The 22951-nt window shown below is 37.4% G+C and overlaps 1 protein-coding gene across 1 annotated transcript in view; it reads left to right on the top strand.

Annotated features, from left to right (window-relative positions):
- Positions 1-741: 741 nt before the first annotated feature.
- GABRG1 (gamma-aminobutyric acid type A receptor subunit gamma1) overlaps positions 742-22951 on the top strand; it is a 48137-nt gene continuing 25927 nt past the window's right edge. Inside the window, exons 1-4 of the mRNA XM_086612584.1 lie at positions 742-791; positions 3587-3598; positions 5314-5462; positions 13864-13931. Of these exons, the coding sequence (XP_086468710.1) occupies positions 790-791; positions 3587-3598; positions 5314-5462; positions 13864-13931 (231 nt within the window). The 5' untranslated portion in view covers positions 742-789. The remainder of the gene's footprint in view (positions 792-3586; positions 3599-5313; positions 5463-13863; positions 13932-22951) is intronic.

Raw genomic sequence — 22951 nt, 5'->3', positions numbered from 1 at the left:
ACAACTAGTCTTCATGCTTTCGTTGGCATGTGTAAGACGAAGAGGAAAATGATATGTTCCTTTCAGCTTTTTCAGTATAGAAATGATCTGAAAAGCTGACTTTCCTTCTTATTTATTTATTCATTAATTAAATGATCATGCGGGTATTCCTTGTATGGCAGGAAAAATGTATCTCCAAACAGACAGAGCTACTCTGCAGTGTTGTTTAAACCTCACGGCCTCTGAGGGCTTGGTTGAGTTGTGTGTATACAGGCATGAAGTGCTGGTGGAGATAACTAGGGTTACCTGCCCAGTTTCTCCTACTTCTCCAAAACTCTATGGGTTCCCCATAAATCAACCCTACTTGGAAGACTGGGTGTCCTCGGGTGTGTTGAGTGGGAATAGGAGCCTGGGAATGGATAACTGAATTGATCCTTATCTGTGTTTCAATACTCCCACTTATGCTATATGTGTAGTTCTACATGTAATACTTTGGTACATATGATGCAAATAGCAGTAGGAGCACTCTCACTATATCCAATTTTTTTTTTTTCCAGTTCGTTACATAACCTGACATATATTAATTGCAACTTAAAGCTCATCTGATTGTTTTTTCTCATATTTAAAGGAGAACAAAGACCTATGATACTAATATCTGAAGATAAGCATGTTGCCTGATGTTGAAAATACTTATTTAGTCATTAGTCACTTATGCTCAGGGATTTATTAGTCATGGTAATGTCTCCAATTAGTTGAAGGACAGAGAGCATAATTAGGGTGCTTTTTGCCTAATTACTGTTAACTGTATACATGTAGTTTACTGTTGAATTTATGAGACTAGCTGTAGTGTTATAACAACAAGCATGTTAAGAAATGAGGTCTCTTTCTTATTTACAAAATCATTAAAATTAGGATTAACACCCACAGTAATAGGTGTAAAATAGCATCGTGCCATGGAACAGAAATGTTTGAATGTTTTATGTCATATTTTTTTTCTAAATCATTGTCTCTACTGACATTCTGAAAAAGACCTACTGAGTGAAGTTTGTTGAAATAAAGTATTTTACAGTAAATGGAGAAAGGGTCAAGTATTATGTTCCATGTATAGTGAAATAACCTTCAGATGAACCTGGAAAGGAAAAGAATTCCTCTTTAATTAAGTTTGCTTTTCTTCCTGTAGTTATGAGACAGATGGGAAAGTGCTGCTGTTAAAGTGAGGGTGGAGTTAATTGGCATTGATCTTCATGGGTTTGTTAGATTTATTTTAACTGCAAAGAAGTAAAAAGGTGCTCAGCTCAATTTAACTGTTGCTAAATATTTGAACAGCATACCTGAATTTAACATTTTATTTTCTGGTTTGGAACGAAGTTTGCTGTCTTCTGTCTTTCCTTCTACCCCATTCCAAACCCTGGGGAAAAAGCTGGCCTTTGCAGTGTGAGACATACAGAAACTTGGGTAAAAGGTCAACAGTTTCGAACCATCTTGTTTTCCAAAGTGAATGTTTCTTTAAAGAACATGGTCTAGCAGCCTCAGTTAGATCCTGGTAACACCATCTCAACTGGTTCTGCTGACAGTTGAATTTGGAAGAGATTTCTACCTTTGAAACAGAGTGGATCAAATCTATTTAGTATGACAAAGATCAGTAATTCAGATTCCTAGAAATGAATATGCACACAGTGTCTACCCTGTTGCTTCTGTGCATCTAGGTGCTCTTCTTGGGAAGCTTTATGCATCTACCCCCAAAACATCACAAAGTTGGCAGGTGTGTGCTCTGCTGCACTGGAGGGCATTTAGAAAACTTTCTACATACTCTGATCACTTCCTTTCTCCAGCCAGCATCATTCCTGTCTTATGTTAGCCCTGTGACTGCATGTCAGTGGCTTAAATTTAGGAATCAAAAGTGCAGAACTGGGTGACATCAACACTGCAGAGACATTATAATCTTTATTGAATGCTCAGTGGTCTTGGACACATTTTAAGGAAGAGTTAAAAAGATGATATTCTGGTAGCAAGATGGGTTAATCACAGTCAGTCATCTCTGAAAAGGCCAGTAAGATAGGAGTAGAGAGAGTGAGAATAGCTCCTTTGACTGTGTGGAACAGCAATAGTCCAGTTTCTCTGCATTTGGTTATATTCATTTCTGATCTGCGTTAGTTTCTTTGCTGCTTTATCTAATGGATTAGTGAGACACAAGCTCTTGTTAACCTAGTGTTCTGATATCAAAGTCTAGTGTATTTCTTTTCTTGCAGCTGGCGCTTTTTTCGATGTATAGTATTTTCTAGATAAAACTGCATAATTCCATGTAAATAGTAGGAAATGTGCGTTTTAAGCCAAGACTCTTAACAGACATTAAATAAAGAAATGTTGTCTCTAATAAAAGTCCCTTCTTAAATGGTTTTACTTAGTAATGACTGGAAAAGCTGTTGGATGTTGGAATGGAATTGTTCCCTCTCCCACTAGTACTGCATTATTAATAGCTTTCTGTAAGCTATCAGCGTCCCCATCTGTATGCCTATTTGTAGTTGAGAGTTTTAAAATTGGAGGAGGACCAGAGGTCCTCCAATCAAGCAAGACAGAAAGTGAAAATCTGAAATGTATTTGTGATTTTTTTTTCTTGTTAATTTCAATTTTGTCTAAATACACTAAATAGCAGAAAAGACAGAAGTGGAGAGCAGGTTACTCAGGGAGATGTTATGCAGTTTCTGGCCTTGGAGGTCTGCAAGACCCAACCTGATCAAGTCCTGAGCAGCCTGGTCTGACTTCAAAGCTCGCCCTGCTTTGAGCAGGAGACTGGACTGGAGACCTCCCACAGCCTCTTCCCACCTGAGCTGTCCTATGAATCTATAAATAAAATTAAGAATGCTTCAAAATGTCAAGACAATCAAGCAATTGCGAGTGGAGATATCATGGTTGTAACTCCTCCGGGATTTAGGTGGGCGTGGGCATGACCTCTTGCACTTCTCATTTTGGACTGAATCTGTGCTGCTCTTGGTGATGATGTGGAAAGAACATTAAAATGGGACAGAATTGTGTCATCATCACCACTTCAAATTCTCTGTGAATAATTGGGCTGATCCTGAGAGCCAGGTGCCCTAGGCCTGTACACAGTTCTGGTAGTTTCACTGTACTTTCTGCCCTTTGTGGGATGGAGGACAAAAAGAGGAAAAAGAAAAGGTCAGTTTTGTAACAGACATGTCTCTTTCCTTAGAGAGCTGCTTATAAATGATGTTTTACTCCTCATCATCTTAATGCCCCCGGGGAAAGGCTGGGATTGCCTCTGCACTCTTAGCAACTGTAAACTAATTTATATAGTAATTAGGTGACGTAAAGTGCAAGCAGACAAAAAATATATATAAAAAAAAAGCCACGTGGTAATGAAACATAAAAGAGATGGCAATAGGTAGCTTTGAGAGAAAAAAGAGTGTACATTTACAAAACTTAGCTTCCTACTTCTTTTAGTGCTCCCATTAGTGGGATCCTGCTAATGGGAAATGTTAAATATTTAATATCTGACATTTCTATAATGTCTATGTAGTGCAGTAAAGATTAAGTATTTTATGGTGCATTTCAATTTGGAAGAATGAAAGCACTTTTCAGACTGTTACAGGGGAAGCTGTCAGTGAACCTTGTATTTAGATTGCATATTACTTTCAGCTATAATAGACTCTTGTGACTTGTTTGCAGTAAGTTAGGTATGAAAGTCCTGATATCCGAGCAGTGCCTTTTGTTCATCCTCTGGGAACCTATTGAGCTGTGGTAAGTTCCCTGTTGCACTTTCCAAATTAAGAAGGCATGCCGAAACCACTGAGCAGTTTCCACAGCCATGATAGTCTTGATTTTCAGTGAGATGGGCTGGTGCTATCTCAGAGGTGATGCAAGGTCTTACAAATATAGACTGTTTTGGTGCATTCCCACAGAGGAGTGCAATAAACTCCGGGCATGCCTACTCCATCTCTGTCCTTTCCTGACTTTTTGTTTTCTTACCCCCTGAAGGTGTAGTGTTGTCTCCACATGGAAAATGCTGGTGGTCTTCACTCCTGTAGGAAATCTACTGAAATATACCAACCTTAGTTTTGAGGGCAGCATACGTCTGTGTAATTTAGAAGCCCTTAAATCCCTTTCTAATAATATAGCAGTAATATTTTTAGATTTGTCGTACAATACAAATTGGTACAAGGACGATAACTTAATTCCTTTTTTTACTGGAATATTTGTGCTTGTGTACCATTGGAACTGATTTATATGCATTGCATATGTTCTGTAATAATTGCTAGCCAGTGTCCATTTGTGAAGAGACATTGTGTGACTGTCAGTTTCTGCTATCAGTCTGATGCACTTTGCTTGACTCGAAGCCCATAGCAGTTCCCTGAAATAAGCTGGATGAGTAATATAGATTGAAAACTTTAGCACTGCAGGAATACTGAAGTCCACATTCATTTGATTCAAATGGAAATAAAACTACTTCCAGGCATTCTTTGACCTTTTGATGGTATCTGAGTGAATCTGCAGGTGCAACCAAGGTATTGTGATTTTATCCTGATGACTTAATGATTAACTATATGTTGCTGCTTATCTAATTAAAAATAGGCAATAAATGAATGTTTAAGTGTTTTACTTGTACATTTGTTTCACCTTGATAAAATAGGTAGCTAACAAATGTTCTGAACTGAAAGGTATGGTACAACATTTTAACTATACCACACATACCTGCAGATACATAATTGACACATGGCTACAGCTTCTGTGAATGTTTAGCCATAGCACATGTATGTAATGTTTGTTTGCTTGCTTAAAATTTGGATGGAATTGAGTAAGTATACAAGTCATGGTTTTTTATACCATAGCTAGAACGGAGGCTACTAGGAAAGGGATTCTGTTAATGTTCTTGACACCAAAATGTATCTATTACTGTGATTAAGCATCTCTTAGAAGTATTAGTACCATGATTTGAAAATGAGATATATGTAGGGAAAAGCTTGCGAATTGCATTTTATGTTTTAAAACAGGAAAAGGCTGATGGTAGGAGGATGCCTACCGCTGCTTTTATGGATTTGACTCATGGCTTGAGTTTTTCTGTATGGGTGATGTGTTAATGCCTCTCTTGAGATGTTTATTAGCTTACACTCTCTACTGCCGTAAAACAAAATGATGTTTTTTTAAACAAGGGCCTGCCTCTTTCTGTTGGCACCAGAATGCATTTGGATTTTTATAAAGTACTCTAAACAGTGTTCAATATTTTATCAGTTTCTTCTTCACCTCTTGTGTATTTAGTTTCACTGTTGGTGGTTTTTTTCCCTAATCCTGGGTTGTTTTTTTTTTATTCACTCACTGTAGAGCTGATAAAGCAGATGATGAGGACGATGAAGATCTAACAGTGAATAAAACGTGGGTCCTTGCACCAAAGATTCATGGTGGGGATGTGACTCACATACTGGACTCCTTACTTCAAGGATATGACAATAAGCTTCGGCCAGATATTGGAGGTAAGTCCATAAATGATTTAGTAAATAGAAGATGTGAATCAGATGTGGCATACATTTTGTCAAAGATGGCAAAAATCCACTTAATGCGATTTTTAAAAGTTGTATATGTAGCAAGCTAAATATAACGGCAATAAAATGGGATGTTTTTCTGGAACTTGTGAGAATAATATTCTATGCAATAGTAGAATTTTTATGTTCTATTTACAATCTCTTTTTCCTATGTAAAACATTTCATTTGGGGGACAGGAGACAATCTATAAAAAAAAAATCATTAAAAGACAGTTATAGTTTGCTTTGTTTAACTAAGATCTTCTGACAAAAAAAAATTGTAGATATAAACCAGCCATGGTTATTTAAAAATTTGATCTTGAGTCTGTAGTTTATTAAAGAATTATTCCTAGATATTTTTACTCCTACTGTACAAAATATGTCATAAGTGTGTATTTTGAGCAAACTTAACTCAGCTCAGTTCTCTTCTTCCCTTATTTAGCTCAGATTTTGAAAAATTTCATAAGAATCTAAAGATATAATTTAGGATAATATCTTTTCTAGAGGAATATAGGAAGGAAGACTGCATTCCTATGGATCCATCTGTGCAGCTACTAGGAAGGCAATTTTGTCTTTCAACAGTCAAAGCATCAATTTGCATGTACCTATTAAGTGTAAATATTTGGAGGAATCTTGTGTTGAAAACATGGAATACACAAAACCTTGCCAGCTCTTATACGCCACATGCATTCTGGATCAAACTAAGAAAAATAATTTATCTTCTCTGACTTTGTTTCCTGAAGTGTGAAGGGAGAGGTGGAGGACATAAGTATTTGTTAAATACTTGGCATTCCCTATCAAAAGAATGCCATGTAAGTCTGTAAGCTGCTTATACGTTAAACAATACAACAATCTAGACTTGTTTCATTTATGTAGGACAATAGAGAGATACAATCTCAAACTATTTTCTTTTGAAAGCTTCTAACAAATTGTTTTCTTCCTTCAATTTCTTACTTCTGTTTTATTGTTGGCTATTACCCTGAAGATGTTGAATGACGATTTTTCTCACTGTCATAATATAATCACATGTGAATCTCATGATGTTTGTTGTAAGTCTTTGTTGTTTTAAGTCCCTCATGTTCATTTAATTGCATTAGTACAAAAATTTAGACAAGAAAGGTCTGTCAGCATATTTTTCCTTAAATTCTCAATGTGTGACAGATGTATAGCATTACATTTTTTCCCCGACTGCTTGATAAAACAGACAGGAAAGGGATTATGAGGGAATAAACTGTCTCCACTAGGATTCTTTCTAATGATTAGCTGGCAGGTGGGGATGAAAGAAAAGATAATTCTGTTTCTCTTTTCTCCCTGTAAAACTTAGAAATAAAGGGAGAGAAAATAGAGGAAGAGGAGTTTATTCTGACACGTCAAATAGATTTAGACGGACACAGAAGAATTTTGGTGTAATCCTTACCTTCACTTTTCTGATTACATACTGAGTCTTGATATGGTGAGAATTCTGCCTTTTTGTGAGTAACTCAATGTACAACTTTTTGGATTCCAAATATAAGTTGCTGAAAGAGGATGCTTGATTCTAGCTTCTCTGACATAAATACTCTCTTTCTTTTTGTTCTTCACTCTTTTGGTGCAATAGTTTTCTACTAATCTGATCTCTGCTACCTGGGACCTGTCTTCCTTCAATATATTAAAACATAAAGTTCACAAATATCAGCTAGATGAGAATGGGAGACATTTGGGAATATTCACGTCATTGCCAGGAGAACAAATTAAGACTGACACTCTTCTGGATGGAGGGAAAGTTGCAGACTTCTGCCATGAGGCAGAAATTTTGGGCAACGTAAAATGAAATTTCCCACTTTGGATGAAGGCATCGTGTTCTGTCCAGCTGCTTGGGAATTGCAGCAAATATTTAACAGATAGAAAAATTAAGTCAGACTATAGTGTATTCATCTTAGTCTGCTTCAATTATGTGGATAAAATCTAGTGTCAGATTCCACATCTTCAGAGTATATGTCAGTACTTGTACAACAAGGTTATTGAACTGGAATTCTAATTATCTTTCAAAGTAATAATATCCCACAGAATATTTTTACTATTACAAAGCTTACTTACAATAGCACCATTTTTTGTTTTGAACCGGGATGTTTTGGGTTTAAATACCAGAGCAGAATGTTTTCTTCCTGATGTTGACAGAGAATTTCAGCATCTCAGAGTAAGATAAGGGTTTTCATTGTTAAACATGCAGTTCATTGAGGGAGATGATAAAGGAGCGCCAAATGAAAACTGAAACATCAGAGACAATGCTGAAATTTTATAGGAGAAAACCACACTGTCATTTTTTGAGTCATTCAAATATACACGAGTTGTAGTGATTTCTTAACTGCTACTTTTTGTTATGTTTATTAATCTTACTAGTCTTTAACTCAATTTATGTGATAAACTTTGAGGTGTTTGGAGCATAAAGGCACTAGTATTAAAGTACTTTCTGCTCAGTATGAAGTAATAGTAGTAATCAGATGAAGCCTCCTACCTGTCTTATAAATCCCTTTAATTACAGGTACAACCTTGGAGTGTTGATATATTAATAAAGCAGTATTATTCTTACTGTAAGGTTACCTTTTGGCTACCTGATTTTATAACCACACTGTTTCAGCTTCAGTTCTGTATCAAACTAATAGTTGTTTTTCAACTTTTCTTTTTAAAGGAAAGAATTCTGCCTGCACACTTCCATTTCTCACACCTTAGGGACATTGATATATTAATATTAGCCTATTGATGTACAGCACATTTTTTCCAGGCAGTCCCATGTCCACTATGTGGGTGCAACACAACTGATCAGTCTGAAAGTTTAATTAAAACTAGGAAATAGTCATCACATATCTACAAATCTAATGGAGTGTTTTCAATCAACAGTTTGAGGAAAGTCGTCATTGATAGAATTTTTAATAATGATGAGGATGATGGCTCATGGACATAGAGAAACTGGATATCTAGAGAAACTTGGATAGTTGTAATTGCCCTATAAGCAGGCCATGGCAAAGTAATTGCATCTCAATGCACTAATGTGAAAAGTTATGTACTCAGGGATATAAAGTATACATGAACAAAAAATGGACTTTTAAGAAACTAATAGAAGCACTGATTCTGAAAAGATAAGGATATTAGGGATGTATTCTGTTGAACAGATGCTCTTAGAGGAGCATTGATGAAAGGATCATAGAATCATAGAATCGTCTGGTTGGAAGAGATCTTCAAGATCATTGAGTCCAACCATTCACCCTGCACTGTCAGGGTCCCTAAACCATATTGCTCAACACCAAATCTACACAGTTTTTAAACACCTCCAGGGATGGGGACTCCGCCACCTCCCTGGGCAGCCTGTTCCAATACTGCACAACCCTCTCTGTAAAGAAATTCTTCCTGATATCTAACCTGAATCTCCCCTGGCGTAACTTGAGGCCATTCTCTCTCGTCCTGTCATTCATAACGTGGGTAAAAGAGACCGACTCCCATCTCCCTATAACTTCCTTTCAGGTAATTGCAGAGAGTGATAAGGTCCCCCCTGAGCCTCCTCTTCTCCAGACTAAACAGTCCCAGCTCCCTCAGCTGCTCTTCAGAGGACAGGGATGACACAGGAAGGAGAATAATAAGCCTGAATAAGCAGGAAAATACCAGCTAAAGGTAGAGAGGTATATATTCTGAGATGTAGAATATTTTGAAAGTATTGAAGGAAATGGAAATACAAGAGCAAGATATAGAAGAGCATGTGCAGTGAATGTTAAAGGTGCTGGGTGTGTGCACTGCATAGAAAATGACAGAAGTAATAAAAGTAGTGAGGTAGAAATATTTCCTAAAGATGGGTTTCTTTTAAATAAAATGGTAAAAGAAGAAGAGTGGAGAACAGGGCTCTGCTTTCATCAAAATCACTTTGAAAAAATTCTTTAGAGATGGAACTGGAAGCCTGCTGTAGGCACTTGAGGCTGAATTTTCAATATAGATAGCCATATAAGTAATACTCTTAGATAACTAGTTGTGAGAATTGTATTATTCTATTAAAAACTATTACAAATTGAAGGTCTCTGTTATTCCTGAATGTGGTAGTCACCTAATTTATTTGCTGAAAAACTTCTTTATCACTAAGAACAGATATTTCCTTAGGCAATTAATGAGGAGTTATAGAAAACTTGCTCAAAGAAAATAAGCCTGGATGAAATTGTCAAAAATGGTCTTAGTTTAAATTAAGTAGCATGTCAAGTAATAATAAAAAAATGATGATCTATCTAAGACTTTCATTCCAACATGGGGAATTGTGGTAAACTATGGGAACAGGTTGGTGAATTATAGATGGACTAATACGCTATTTGGTGATGTTGAGCATTGGAGTAATGAAAATGGAGCAATAAAAAGGGTAATGTTCTGCACTTCTACAATAATGATAGTAATTTCTGTCAGGAGATGGGAGTTTATAAACTGAAAATAACTGATAAGGAGAGCTCTTCAATGTTGCAGGCAGAGATATTTCAAATATCAAAAGCTGAAAATTTGGCCTGGATAAATACAGGCTGAAAAAGTGGCACTTTTGATAGCGAGAGCAATTACTAAAATAACTTGTCAAAGATTGAGATATGATCAATTAATCAGTATGATTTTTCTAATCTAGAGTAAACATTTTTCAAAATACAAATTTTGAATGCAAACTGAGGTTCAGAATGTTCCTAGGGTTTATGCAGTATCATCCCTTACTAGAAGGGTAGTGGTCTGTGTCTGCTGAGAGTCATCTTTCCATGTCTTGTTGCTTGTCGGGAAGTTCATTCTTGCTCTGGAGTTCCAGGCATGAGTCACTTATTTACTGCATTTCTTTCTTGGGATAAGCCTGTCCTTAGCTACATGTTTGTGTTAAACAATGCTCAGTACCAGTCAAAACTTTAAGAAAAGAAGAAAACTTTAGTTTAGTGAATAAGATGTCAAAGCAGGAAATCAGAAAGTGTGAGTGGGAATCTCTAGATTGAGCTTAGCAAACAGGTTACTTTAGGGGCTAATGAACTATCCCTTGGGAACAGCTGCCCCTTGGTGCTCTTCTCTCTCTCTGTTGACTATACAATCTGCTGTCCTCTCACCTTCTTGTTCTACTCTAGCCTGGCTCATATTGTCTTTCAGTGTAAATATTTAAAGTGTGCAAGCCCTTTCTCCCCTTCTTTGTAGGCTTCTGTAAGTTTACAGTACTGTTTTGCACTTCAAGCAGGATATGTTAAATAGCCTTCTTCCTACTCACAGTGTTTTCAAGGCTGATATAGAATCTTTTAGGTAAAATAAGAAGTATTCACTGAGAAACATCTTCTCAAACCATCTTTCGCTGTTCTGGAGAGTAAATAAACAATGGTAATTATATGAATGTCAAATTAATATCAAGAATGTATTTTCCTCCTGTGTTTGTCATTTTCATGGACTCACATCACTTCTAGTTCAAGAACATGAGAAGAATGAATTCTTTCTTCTAATTCACAGAAGTACTTCGCTCTGTACCATACAGAAGAGCTAAGGCAACAAAACAGCCTCTTCCACTCTTGAATTGGATCTGTTTTTCTGGATCATTTAGGTCAATTAAAATAATTTCAACAGAGGCAGATTTTCAGGCTCTTCGCTGGCTCTTAATAGCGCTAATAATCTTACTCAGAGCAGTATGGAAAAGGCAAATTAAACTCCGTGGCACATTACAGGAGAGCCCTTGTGCCAGATGAAGTGCTGCTCGCTGCAAGCTGGAATTTCATAAAATTGACACAGCCCCCATTAAAACCTGGCTCACTGACAGATCTCAAAATTTAGTTGTTAATAAGGAAATACCAATGGTTGGACTATCTATAGTTCGGTCTCATAGGAAAATCTTGATCAAGATTAATGATATTTTGAATTATTTCAGCAATTAATTTTTCTAGTAAAGTTGGCAGATGACACAAAGACTGTTGGACAGGGAGAGGTTGTATCTGCAGAGTAATCAGCTCCTTCAGTAAAACTGGAGGTATGAAAATTGAGAGGGGGAAGAAAAAGGGAGGGGGGAAAACCTGTGAGTTATATTTCAGGATGAGAGATTCTGCACAGCAAAGCAGTGATTTAAGAGAAAACTTAGGTGTTTTGTGTAGAATGAGATCTTAGGTACACATCCCCCTGCAGTGTTGTCCTGAGATAAGTCCCGTTTGAAAAGGAGCACAAGAAGGAGAAATCTGTAAATGTCCATGCAGCACTGTTAACACTGCTACAAACATTTCCAGTTCTGGTGACCACATATCAAGATGGGTCTGGAAACAGTACAGCAAGTTTAGAAATTAATGCTGAAGACATTATCTGTAGGTTGCATTTGCAGTATGCAGTATGAACTGCTGAGAACACTGAAGGCAAGTTTCAGAGGTGACCTTAATCACTGTGTGTAGGTGCTTATGTCTGAAGAAGAGGTTTGATATATGGCTAGGCAGTGCCGAAAGTTGGCGTCAAAGACTCGAACCTCAGAACAAAACAAGATTTCCTAGCCCTAAGGAGAATTAAACATTTCCTACTAATACAGGGGGAAAAAAAAGGTGGATTCAGCATTGCTTGAACAATGAGGCAAGACACACTTTGATCCACCTCCTTGTGCTGTAGTCTAGCAGTGGGGTTGCTGTTATATAGATAAATAAGGTTGCAAAATTAACGAAAGAAAGGGTATATCTGTTTGTGAGATGTGACATATATAAAATATGTTATATTATACATATGTGTATACATACACATGCATTATATACTTTTTTACTCTGACTTTTCAGTCTGCGAATGTGAGTTCTTGTGTTCTTTATGAGCCCTGCAGACATTGAAAACATTTGCAGCTCAGGAAGTACTTTTTTGTTTTTTTTTTCCCCAGGAAATAATTTGGTTTCCAGAGTCTGTTTAAACTTTCTGTGAAGCATGCTGGGGACAGGATGGTGATCAAGTGACTCTGTGCTCTGTGATCATACAGAAAACCCTTTGTGCAGCCTCACTGGTGTGTCTCACAGTCAGGCTCAGGGTCACACCGGTAATCGGATTTGGAAACAGGGAGAATTTCCTCCCAAGTGAGATTGGCAGAAGAAAGGTATCTGAGGATATTTAGGAAATGTATCTTGCCTGCCATTGTAGCTGTCAAGGTTGTTAATGATACTCTGTTTATTTCTGTGTGTCTGTTTGAGTTTTAGATTTTTGAGATTTGAAAAATCCTGTTACTTAAGATTTTAGGCTTGTTATAGAGCACTCAGGCGATCTCTGACGGTTTGCAGTATAAAGAAATCAAATCTGGTGACCTAGGGTCCCTCTCCTATGAAATCAAAGTAACTTTTTGCTTGTACCTTCCCTCTTTTCCGTCTGCAGATCGACGGAGATGTTTAGTTTTAATGTGCTAGATCATGGGAGAAAGACTAGTAAGGCTTTATTACTAACCCTCTTCATTCCGCTGGGGACTAGGATGTATGTCTTCTTGTATCCACATTCTAGCTCTTCATTACAAGCTAGAAGAAAATGTTTGGTAAATTGACAATGTTAAAATGAATCCTGACCTCTTCCATTTGTACTTTTTTCTTCTATAAATCAGTAAGGAGGAAACAACGGAATTATCAGTGCCACTTGTACTTCAAACGTGATTTTCATGGGAAGTCACATTGACTTTGTGCCCTTCTATAAGTGTATATATGTAAGATAATATATTTTTAAATAGTTAATATTTTTTTCTGTCCAGGTGAGTGATTTCACTGTGGGTTTTTTTTAAGAAAATAAGTTTGGAAATATTTAACTTTTAAAAGAATTCACTTGATGAGCTTTCAGTTTGATGTGTGAAGCAGTGTGTTAATCAAGCTGATGAACAGACGTTATTAATCTTTAGGTGTCCTATAGTTTCATGAATTGAAGAAATCTTTGGTGAAAAGTTATTTTATTTTTGTTACACGTCTGAAGTAGGAATTGAAAGAAAGAACTACATATTGATTCCTCACAGCTGATAAACACATCTGCACCTAGACCTCATGGTTTATTGTAAAAGCAATTTTTTCCAAGCATTTTTTCTGTTTATAATGAAATTTTTATGTGGGAAGACAGTTTTCGGTTTTGTTTTCCCTTTCTTTACATTTTATACCTTTTATATCTATATCTGTTCACAAAGCACAGTTGGGGATTATATTCAGAAGAAAAAAATAATCTTGATAGTTCTAACAATTCATATAGAATAAGAGAGCCAAGTCTCATATGATCCTTCACAGAATGAACAAACCAGAGATTTAATTGTTTTGAATCTAATAAAGAATATCAGATTTATTGTTTTAGTAAATAGGTTAAATTACACTAACGATGTACAGGTAATTAAACATGTAATTATTATGGTTATTATTTTGTTTAGTGAGAACTACGGTAATTGAAACAGATGTCTATGTTAACAGCATTGGCCCAGTTGATCCAATCAATATGGTAAGTTCTGATTATTGATAGAAAACATTATCTGAATTATCTCATGGTTCATATTATGAAATCATTCTAATCCCATTCAAATACATTTTTTTATTTCTTACTGTGTGTTCTTATGCTGTTGGATATGATTGTGTTTATTGCAGAAACACATTTAGACTCTATTTGAAATTGTTGTAATTTTTAAAATGTATTTCTTCTTTAAAAAAATGAGGCCACACAGAGGACATTGTATCAGGTCCTTATTTTGGTTCCTGTTGAATGTTTTCACTATGTTTGTTTATACTTGGTTTATCTCTGGTCTAGTATAATTTCCTGGAGCTACTCTTTAGAGGTTAAGAAAAGTTAAAATTGACTCAGCGTTTGTGAATAAAACTATTTTCAGTGCAGTAATTTATTATTATTTTTCAAATTCATAGAAAGAAAAATTTGAAATGAACTCTTTTGTCCTCCTTTTTCCATGTCTTATTTAGTCTTATGTGTCCTCTTCAGTGGGTGTGTGGGGGGGTGTGCACACATGCACGAGCACGTAGCTGGTTTCTTTGGAAGTTAGGCAATCCACCCCATCTAGTTGCTGGCAGACTTGTTGAGATCTGAGCCGTCTGTTTGGTACCAACATTGAAGTAACAGTACTTAGGAGGCAGTTGAGTTTGTGGCCTTTTCTTAAATCACTTAGATCTTTTGTCACGATGTGTGTTGTCTGAAATGGTGGTGTTGGAGGCTTTAGCAAGGCCTTGTTGCATGACTTCTCTTGGGGACTGCTGCCCAGTGGTGGCTGTGACTCCCGTCAGCCGATCAGGACCTGAAGGGCTGAGACTGGGACTGGCACTCAGGTGAGTTTGAGCTCAGCCTCCTCCTGCCTTTTTCCTTTGCCTCCTCCCAGCAGAATTGCTCACAGCATTGAGTTTGTGTGACAAAGAGGCATTTTATTAATCCAAGGCTGGAGTATGCCAGTGCTTCTGGGCATTTGGTGAAAGCACAGTAATTCCAGATTATTATTATCTTGTGGTTTACGCATGTCATCATGCTCGGATGGGGAATATCGACTTTCAGTGATGGGAAGCCAAGCAAGGAAGACCAGTGGTACTTAGGTACTACGGATAAAGGTGCCAAAAGTAGATGATACAGATCTGTGGCAAAGGATATTTATTCCAGCGTAATGGTCTAACAAGCTTAGTGTTGTCATTACTTGGGGCAGTGGCAGGGAAGACCGTGTCTCATGCTAGGGCTGTATGTAAACAAATACCTGAAAAAGCAAAAGAGTGATGAGCTGGGGGAAAATTTCCATGTCTGGTATAAGTGGTTTCTTTGGTTTTGTTTGTCTTCCTACTGTAGTCTCTCTCTCTTTTGCTTCTCTCCATCTTATCCTCTTCTGATAGAATTTATTATAACATGAAAATGTATGGACAGGCAGCTACCTGTAAGGAGGATATAGAAAGTGGTAGAGGCTTCTTTTTCCAGTAACTAATGTAAGTTCTTCAGTCTGTGGCCAGTAGGTATTGCATACACGGAGACCAAAAATGGGAAATGCTTACAGTTTCAGGTTTCCAGTTTTAAAGAACCAGCATGTGGCAAGGTAACCCTGCTCCATCACTCATGCCCTCTACTTGTCTCTGTTGCCCCTGGGCAATCTCCTCACTGCTACGTACCATGGCCTCTCCTGTACCCACAGCTGCCTTCTGCTTACTCAGCCCAGAGCCTGAGAGGCAGTGTTATTGCGCACCGTGCTTGCAGTAATGACAGTATCAGCTGTGGGACTATTTCATATCCCTCCTTTAAAGGTCTCCCTACCTCTGCTGAAGCTGTCCCAGAGCTATCCTAGAGATGGGTGATGATGGTCTTTAAAAAGACCATGGTGCTAATAAAAACTAGTCATACTGGCTTTTAGTCGAAGGTAAGGATGGCATCATGTTGAAATGCATATTACTTCATTAGAGAGCAGGATCCTAATAGTTATAATGTCTATCTACTGAATGTTTATCCCTCTAACCTAAGAAATAAAAAAAAGATAACAATGGAGCATGTCACCAAAGGGTGATAAGGCAAATGTCACTAAGATATAGGCCTTTAAAAATATTCTACGGGGTTTTTTTTGTTTTGTTTTGTTTTTTTAATGGACAGAGAACTACTTAGCAATTTAAATTATAGTCTAAGGGCACTATGGCCTTCATAAAAGAGCAATTGCTTTCACTGGGCTTGGACTCGAGGAACCTGGATCACATGAGCATCTAACACCACTACAAAAATCAAATGTTTGTGAAAATAAATAAAACAATATATATGCAAATAATTTTATTAAGGTTTCCAAAAAAGATGCTTTTAATCTGGGAAACAACATTCTCAGCAAAAACATAATTATAGATTTGACCCTGTAAGCTCTCTTTATGTGAGCTGTTGATTTCATTAGGAAGGCACTTTCCCTGGAGTCAATATTGTTTGAGATTGTTAACCCGTAATCCAAAAATTGCTTCCATTTCAAGGGCTGTCCTTAGCCCTTCATTTGATCACTTAATGGGAGAACACATATCTGTGATTCCCCATTGGATTACTCATTTGCCAAATATGTTAATTCACTCTGGCAAATGGCGTCCTTTAACTGTTTAGTTTGGATACAATATGGCATGGGGCAGAGAGCGTTTTTCCTAACAATGATGCTGAAGCTGCATATCAGGGGAGTATGTTTGAAAGCTTCAAAGGACACATTATGAGAGAAAAACGATTTATTTTTATAATTCAGGTCTGTTTTCCTCTTGCTATCTGGTAGACTTTCACTTTCATAACAGGGAAGCTTCAAGTGTATGTATGACATTCATTAGTATTTGTTTTTGAAGGCTGTTGTGCTTTTGCTTTCACTGTTTAACAAAGGTCTACACAAAATTCTAAACAGTGTAGACATTGGATGCTTAAGAGATGTTTTTCTACAGCATGTGATCTTTTCAGGCATCTGCAACCTGAGTAAACACTTTTAACGAGTATCTGGATCAGCACAGTATTTAGACTTCTAATACTTAATAAGTCTAAAGATTTTTGAGTCTATCTTTTAGAGCTAACCTGTGCTATGCATTGTGCAACAATAAAGTGCAGCTAAGTGCATTTTTATGGCCAAAGTCTTGATCCTCAATAGCTCTGCAGTGGTCTAGGGATTTCTTAGCAGAATTTAAACATGCGATGAATGTTTAGAGCCTGGTTTTCCTCTATGTGGAGGCTCATTCCGTTGAGCACTTAATGTATATGTACTAGGCTCTTACTACCTTTCTCTTTCCTTCCAAACTAAGGTCAAGATGAAAAAAAGCCACTCTGCTTGGTGACACAAGTGGCAGAGTCTGATATATGGTTCCTGTGTAGAAATGCTCGTTGATCCATGCTGCCTGTGGGCCTCATTAGCTTTCTCTGCCTTGTACTCATCCCCCAAACCCTATGTGTTCATAAATACATAAAGTTTTGTGCTACTGGTGCCCCAAGGGGTGCAGGGGAGAGCCACACCAGCGCCACAGCTTTTGTCGTTTGACAAGACCACCCAAGTGTGCGATTCAGTGGGTTGGGAGAGGCATGACAACCCTCCAAGACATTTTTACCTTCCTTTAAGTAACAGAATACCTGATCTTGTAATTTCTGTTTGATCAAAACTGTCATGACAATAGAAGACTGCTATCCGAAATGAGAGAAATTTTCGGAGAAGGAATATAGGAGTGGTCCCTTAAGTAAGAAGCAGTATTGCATCATCGTGTCAAAACGAAGAGCAAAGAGAAAAGTTTATACTTTCCCTGCCCTTAATGTGTATTTAATCGAGTTTCATATAGTAAACAGTGGAGCAATACTCAAGTAACAAACATAGGGAATGAGTTAGAAAGAGGCAGATCATTTCTATAGAGATGCATAGACATCATGGCTTACAGATAGATTAAAAAACAGCCAAAAGAAAATGCTCTACCTGTCTGTATCTAAGTGTATACATGTATAAATATGTATGTTTACAGAAAAAAAAGTTTTAAAATTCCTTTACTTTTTCATGTATTCCTAAATCATGATTTACTATTTTGAAATATTATGTTATCATTACCATTTTAGTGTGTTTGAGGGCAACATATTTTTTTCTTCCCTTGCTGTGAATGCAGCTGATGCTCTCTATTCAGCTTTTGAATTTATTAATGGAACTTGGTATTAGAAGGTCCAGACCGAAAATTCCGAGATATATTTCTAGGACTGCACTTCACTGAAGCAGTTTGGTTTCCTTGTTATTTCCCAACATTTCTGTTTCTTCTGTGGAGGATTTAGCTTTTGTCGCATCATCCTGGCTAGTTATCCATTGAAGGCTTTTGTGACCACAAGCTGAAGGCCATACTTTGAAGCCTAGCACCCTTATTTTTAATAAGAGAGCTAAACCATTGAGCAAATCAGACATTCACTGAATACACAACACTCTACTTTGGTACGCAGACTGTGTGGCCCGGACACTGTTAGGATACAATTTTCCCGATCATATTATACCATTTATGACATTATATAGAATGTGCTGATGGTGAATTTTAAGTATTCTTTGACTTCTAAATTCCATTTCGTTCTCAAGTTTCAGTAACTAGCAGTAGATTTTTTAATTTTTGTTTTAAGGTATTCAGGTATCAATGTAATCAATATCCTAATACAGATTGCTCAATGTTATTGTACTTGTGGAGAATGCTTTGTGGTCAGGTGTGTCACTCCACTTATTCTACCAGTCACTAAATTGGTATTGAAGGTTTGAAGGTTTCATACTTTTACTTTAAAGTACCAGTTAATTTATGTTAAGCACACTAGAATATAAGTAATCATGACTCAAAGATATATTATCTAAAGCTACCCTGAAATCCAGTACTCAAAGATGCACACTCTTTGTGTGCATTATTCTGTAAATTAATGTATTTTTAGCTGTTTATGAATGATACTAAATGTTATGATACTTTTGTTACTGAATGAATAGTAACTAGGATAAAGGAAAGATGAGGCTTAGAAAGAGACAGAAATAGATACTGGAATTAGCAGGGCCCTGATCCTGCATGTACTTCAGTTTACATGTGTGAACCATGTCATGTTGGCTTAGGGATTTAACAAACACAATAGGAAAAAATTCAAAGTTAGAAGTGTATAAAAGGAAAAATATGAACTCTCTCTCTCTCTCTCCTTCTCTCTGTCTCTCCCTGTCACAGAGAGCTGTGTGTCTAGGTGAATGTAGTTCTATACAAGAAACATAAACATAAGCATAATAAATCCCAGTGCTATCCAAATGCTGCAGTGTATAGTAATATTTCAGGACTGGGTGAACACTACTTGATAGGGCTTGTCACAGTTTGTGAACTGCATTTGAGGCTTTTCCTGGAAGCTGGAATTCCTTTCGTGTTTGAAGACAACTGTTTTGAGGAGAACCTTTTTCTCTATGAGCTGTCTGATGGCAGGCTGAGAGGAAGACCGTGAAGGATGCACTCCTGCTCACGTTCGAGAATTTATGAGGTTTCCTAAGGTGATGTGGGTTCAGCGTGCAAGCACTGAAAATTTTCAGAGGGTCAAGTGTGTGCATTTTATGCAAACTGATTCCATTCTCTTTCAAGTGTCAGAAATACTTGTTCAGAAGTACCAGTAAGTGTTTAAATATTACTCATTTCTTATCGTACAGCATCTTCTTTGGATTGAGCTGGAATCATATTTTTTTTTCCAACTTCCTCTTTTATTTTGATTAGGAAAGATAGATTCCAACTGTTTTGGTGCCTGTTAGCACTGCAACTGATCAGAGTTAATCAACTGTTTCTCAGATGAATGTTTGAGATTGATGGACATAGTGTTCATTTACAGCAGCTGAGTAAATATTCCTTCAGCAGGCTTGAGTATTATTTTTTCTTTGTTATGAAATATATTTAAGTGTCAAAAACCATCTGTCTGTTAGTATTTCATATTTTACCAGCTCTAGGAACTTAAGTAATACCTCAGAAGTACAATTTCATAACTATTCTGGTTTATTCTGAAAAAAACAGGTTAAATTGATTAGTCTGGCTCTTGCAGGAAGCTAGTTTGCCTACTGCTGTTGCAAGGTAGCTCTAAGCTTGTCTTATTTGATTTCAGAGGAATTGGCCAAGTACAGGCAATATTCTGCTCATACTGGCTCCGCACAGCAGTTCCTGTGTCTCTCCCAATTTCTGTGACCATTTTGAAGGGAATGGTGAGGGATGAGGGAAAAGGCAGCTGTTGTACAACAGACAAATGTTACAGTAGCTTTCTGAAATCAAAGCAGTGTACTGGCATCTTTTCAGCCTCCACTTTAAACAGCATTCAGTACTTGTCCTATTCTCAATGGCAGTTTACTAGTTGTCCCTTAATAGATATGGAGTCAGGACGGGGAGTTCAGGTTCTACTCAAGATACCAGAAAAATCTATATTCTTTGCTGTAAAATATGCCCTAATTTGTGTGTGCAATTTATCAATGCTATAATCTAAGACTGCAGTCTTCTAGTGCTGTGATTCACTCTCAAATTTCGTGTCAGTCTAGTTCATAGTTTAGGAAATACTGTTTTTTTTTTTTATAGCACTGTTGTATCACTTAAGCCATAGCTGGTATGGTTTCAATATAAATAATGAAAAAAACCCCACACATTACTCTGACTTAGCTCCCCTGATATCAGTAGAGTGCCAGCATATGCTGATTGGAAATCCAGCTTGTATCATCTTATATTCATAGCATCCACATCCAGAGCAATAACCAAGCTGCCTTTGAAGTATCTGAGATTTCAGAAGTTAGTGTTCTGTATTTGCATAAGGTTAATTTGTTAAAGAAATAGCAGAAATCCTGAGCTGTGGACATGACTTGGGCTAGAAAACAATTCTGAAAGCTTCTTCATTTTAATCTGTGGTCAGTCCGTGAGAGTGTTGTGAGCAAGAACCTTATTTTCTTGTGTTCCCAGAGTTTTATCTATTTAAGAGTCAATGTGAATGTACTTCTTAAAGCTCTTCCTTTGGTACTTCTGTGCAGGATGTCTTCCATGGTCACCTTTTCTTTTTCTGCTCTTAACTACATCTTGGTAGTTTCATGCACAAATTCAACAACCTTTCTGTGCCAGTTGCCTGCTATTTTGTGTATTGTCTTATGTCCAATCCAAAGTGTTGCCTTGTGTCCCTCATATCTGTTCACAAATGTTTAGTTAGCTCAATGTAACTAAAGCATAGCTTTGAATCGTCTCACTTTTTGCCCCTTTCACACTCTCAGTTGCTGTGGATAATCACTGCTCTGTATGTCATTGAGGCCTAAAATCTCAACATTTTCTATGATATAATGGATCTTAGAACCCTTAGGAGTAGGGTCTTATTTGGAGTCTTGCAAATTCGGATTGCAAAGCAAATTTGAGGGGTTTTATTTTTATTTTTTAATCTACCACAGAGAAACTCTTGCCCAGACTCCCACTGTTATGATGACATGTTTTTGTAACCTTTCCAGTTGCGGTCTTGCTCCATTCATACCATCTAGAGATGTCTTGCAGAGAGAATTTTCCACTGTTTCTACTAAGTCATTTCTTGCTCAGGTTCTTCCTCTGTCTCCTCTTTCACTGAACCTCACACATGAACAGTTTCCATTCACTTTCAAGGCACTTCAAAGATTATCCCAGCCATTTTTTTTTTTACCTCCGAGAGGCCATTTCCTGTCTCAGATCTCACTAGCATCAGCTCCTATCCTTTCAACTTTTCTTAGCGCTTTCTCCCAAGCTGCCTTTTATGCTTGAAAGACACTTTCTATAAATGTCTGCAAAGCTGCTTCATTGTTTCTCACCATGTTCCTATTTTCCTATTCAAACTTACTTTTTTTTTTCTTTCTGTGGAGGCTACAAAATATCACAAACAATTAAGCTTTTGTTGTGCTAACATCACTACCTGTACTTCTGACTGGTATTGTGTTCTCTGTTTCCTGTTACTTATGCCCCTGACGTCTTTCCAAATCTTGTCTTTTATGTTAAATTCAAACTGTAAGCTCCTTGCAGAGGTTGTGTATCCTGTACAAGCTGTATTGAGTGCCTGCACAATTCAGTTGTGATCTGAGATGATCTAAATCAAGAATGATGTTAAAATAAGTATCACATGGAACTTCACCAAGAAAGTAAAAGTACTGACTAGTACTAAAGCTAACCCAAGTACTGCTTCACTCCCACTTTTCCCCCTAGAACTGCAGCGACTGCTTGGCTGCTCTGTCGTGCAGTTTATTGTTACTTCTGATGCCTTAATATCCTCTCCAAGTACTTTCTGTCTGCTTCTGCTGTGGTTGTCTCCCTTGTGTCTGCAGCAGAGACAAGCTGCATTTAGTTCTTTGTCTTGTACCTCTTAGCTTTGTGTCAAACAGATGATGAATATTTTGAAGCACGTTACATACCTGTTCTTTGTTATTAATTCCTGATCTGTCTGTCTATATGGAAATTTGTGATGCTGCATTCCAGTTGAGGGAATGATTTTACTGGCCTAGATTCGAACTGGGTTTCGAGAAGACAGGTAGCGGATGTGCTTTGATTTTTACAATGGTGCGTAACAGCTTGTTGCAATACAAACTCTCCTTGGCCATGGCTCCCACCATACAGGTTATCATGGCCTCCTTCCTTGCTGGTCTCCAGAGAAAACCTGCTGTCATTCATTGGCCCCTACAATGGCTGGTGCCAAGACCCATGCTGACACTACAGAACCTCATCCTCTGTTTAAAACTGGGCAGCTAGAGGAACAGGATTTTTCTCCTCACAGTGCATGCTATAGGAAGTTCACTTCACAAAGCGGGGGATGCCCTTTCCTGCAGCAGCACCTCCAAGCTGTTTACCAAGGAAGCAGACCCACTCTTGGAAGGAGTGTTGTCCTACACCCTCATTAGGAGGGGTGACAGCACTGACAAAATAGCTACTAGGAAATGCAATGTGCTTCTGCTAGTAAGTGAATTTAACTTCTCTAGTTGCTGATCTTGGCCTTCATTATTTTTATTCTGTTGTTGTATGATTTTATATTTCATCAAGTCTCATGCATTCTGGATGGTT

This window comes from Tauraco erythrolophus, chromosome 5 (genome assembly GCF_009769465.1).
Source record: "Tauraco erythrolophus isolate bTauEry1 chromosome 5, bTauEry1.pri, whole genome shotgun sequence".
Lineage (NCBI taxonomy): Eukaryota > Metazoa > Chordata > Aves > Musophagiformes > Musophagidae > Tauraco > Tauraco erythrolophus.
This window is presented reverse-complemented; position numbering and strand designations above follow the sequence as displayed.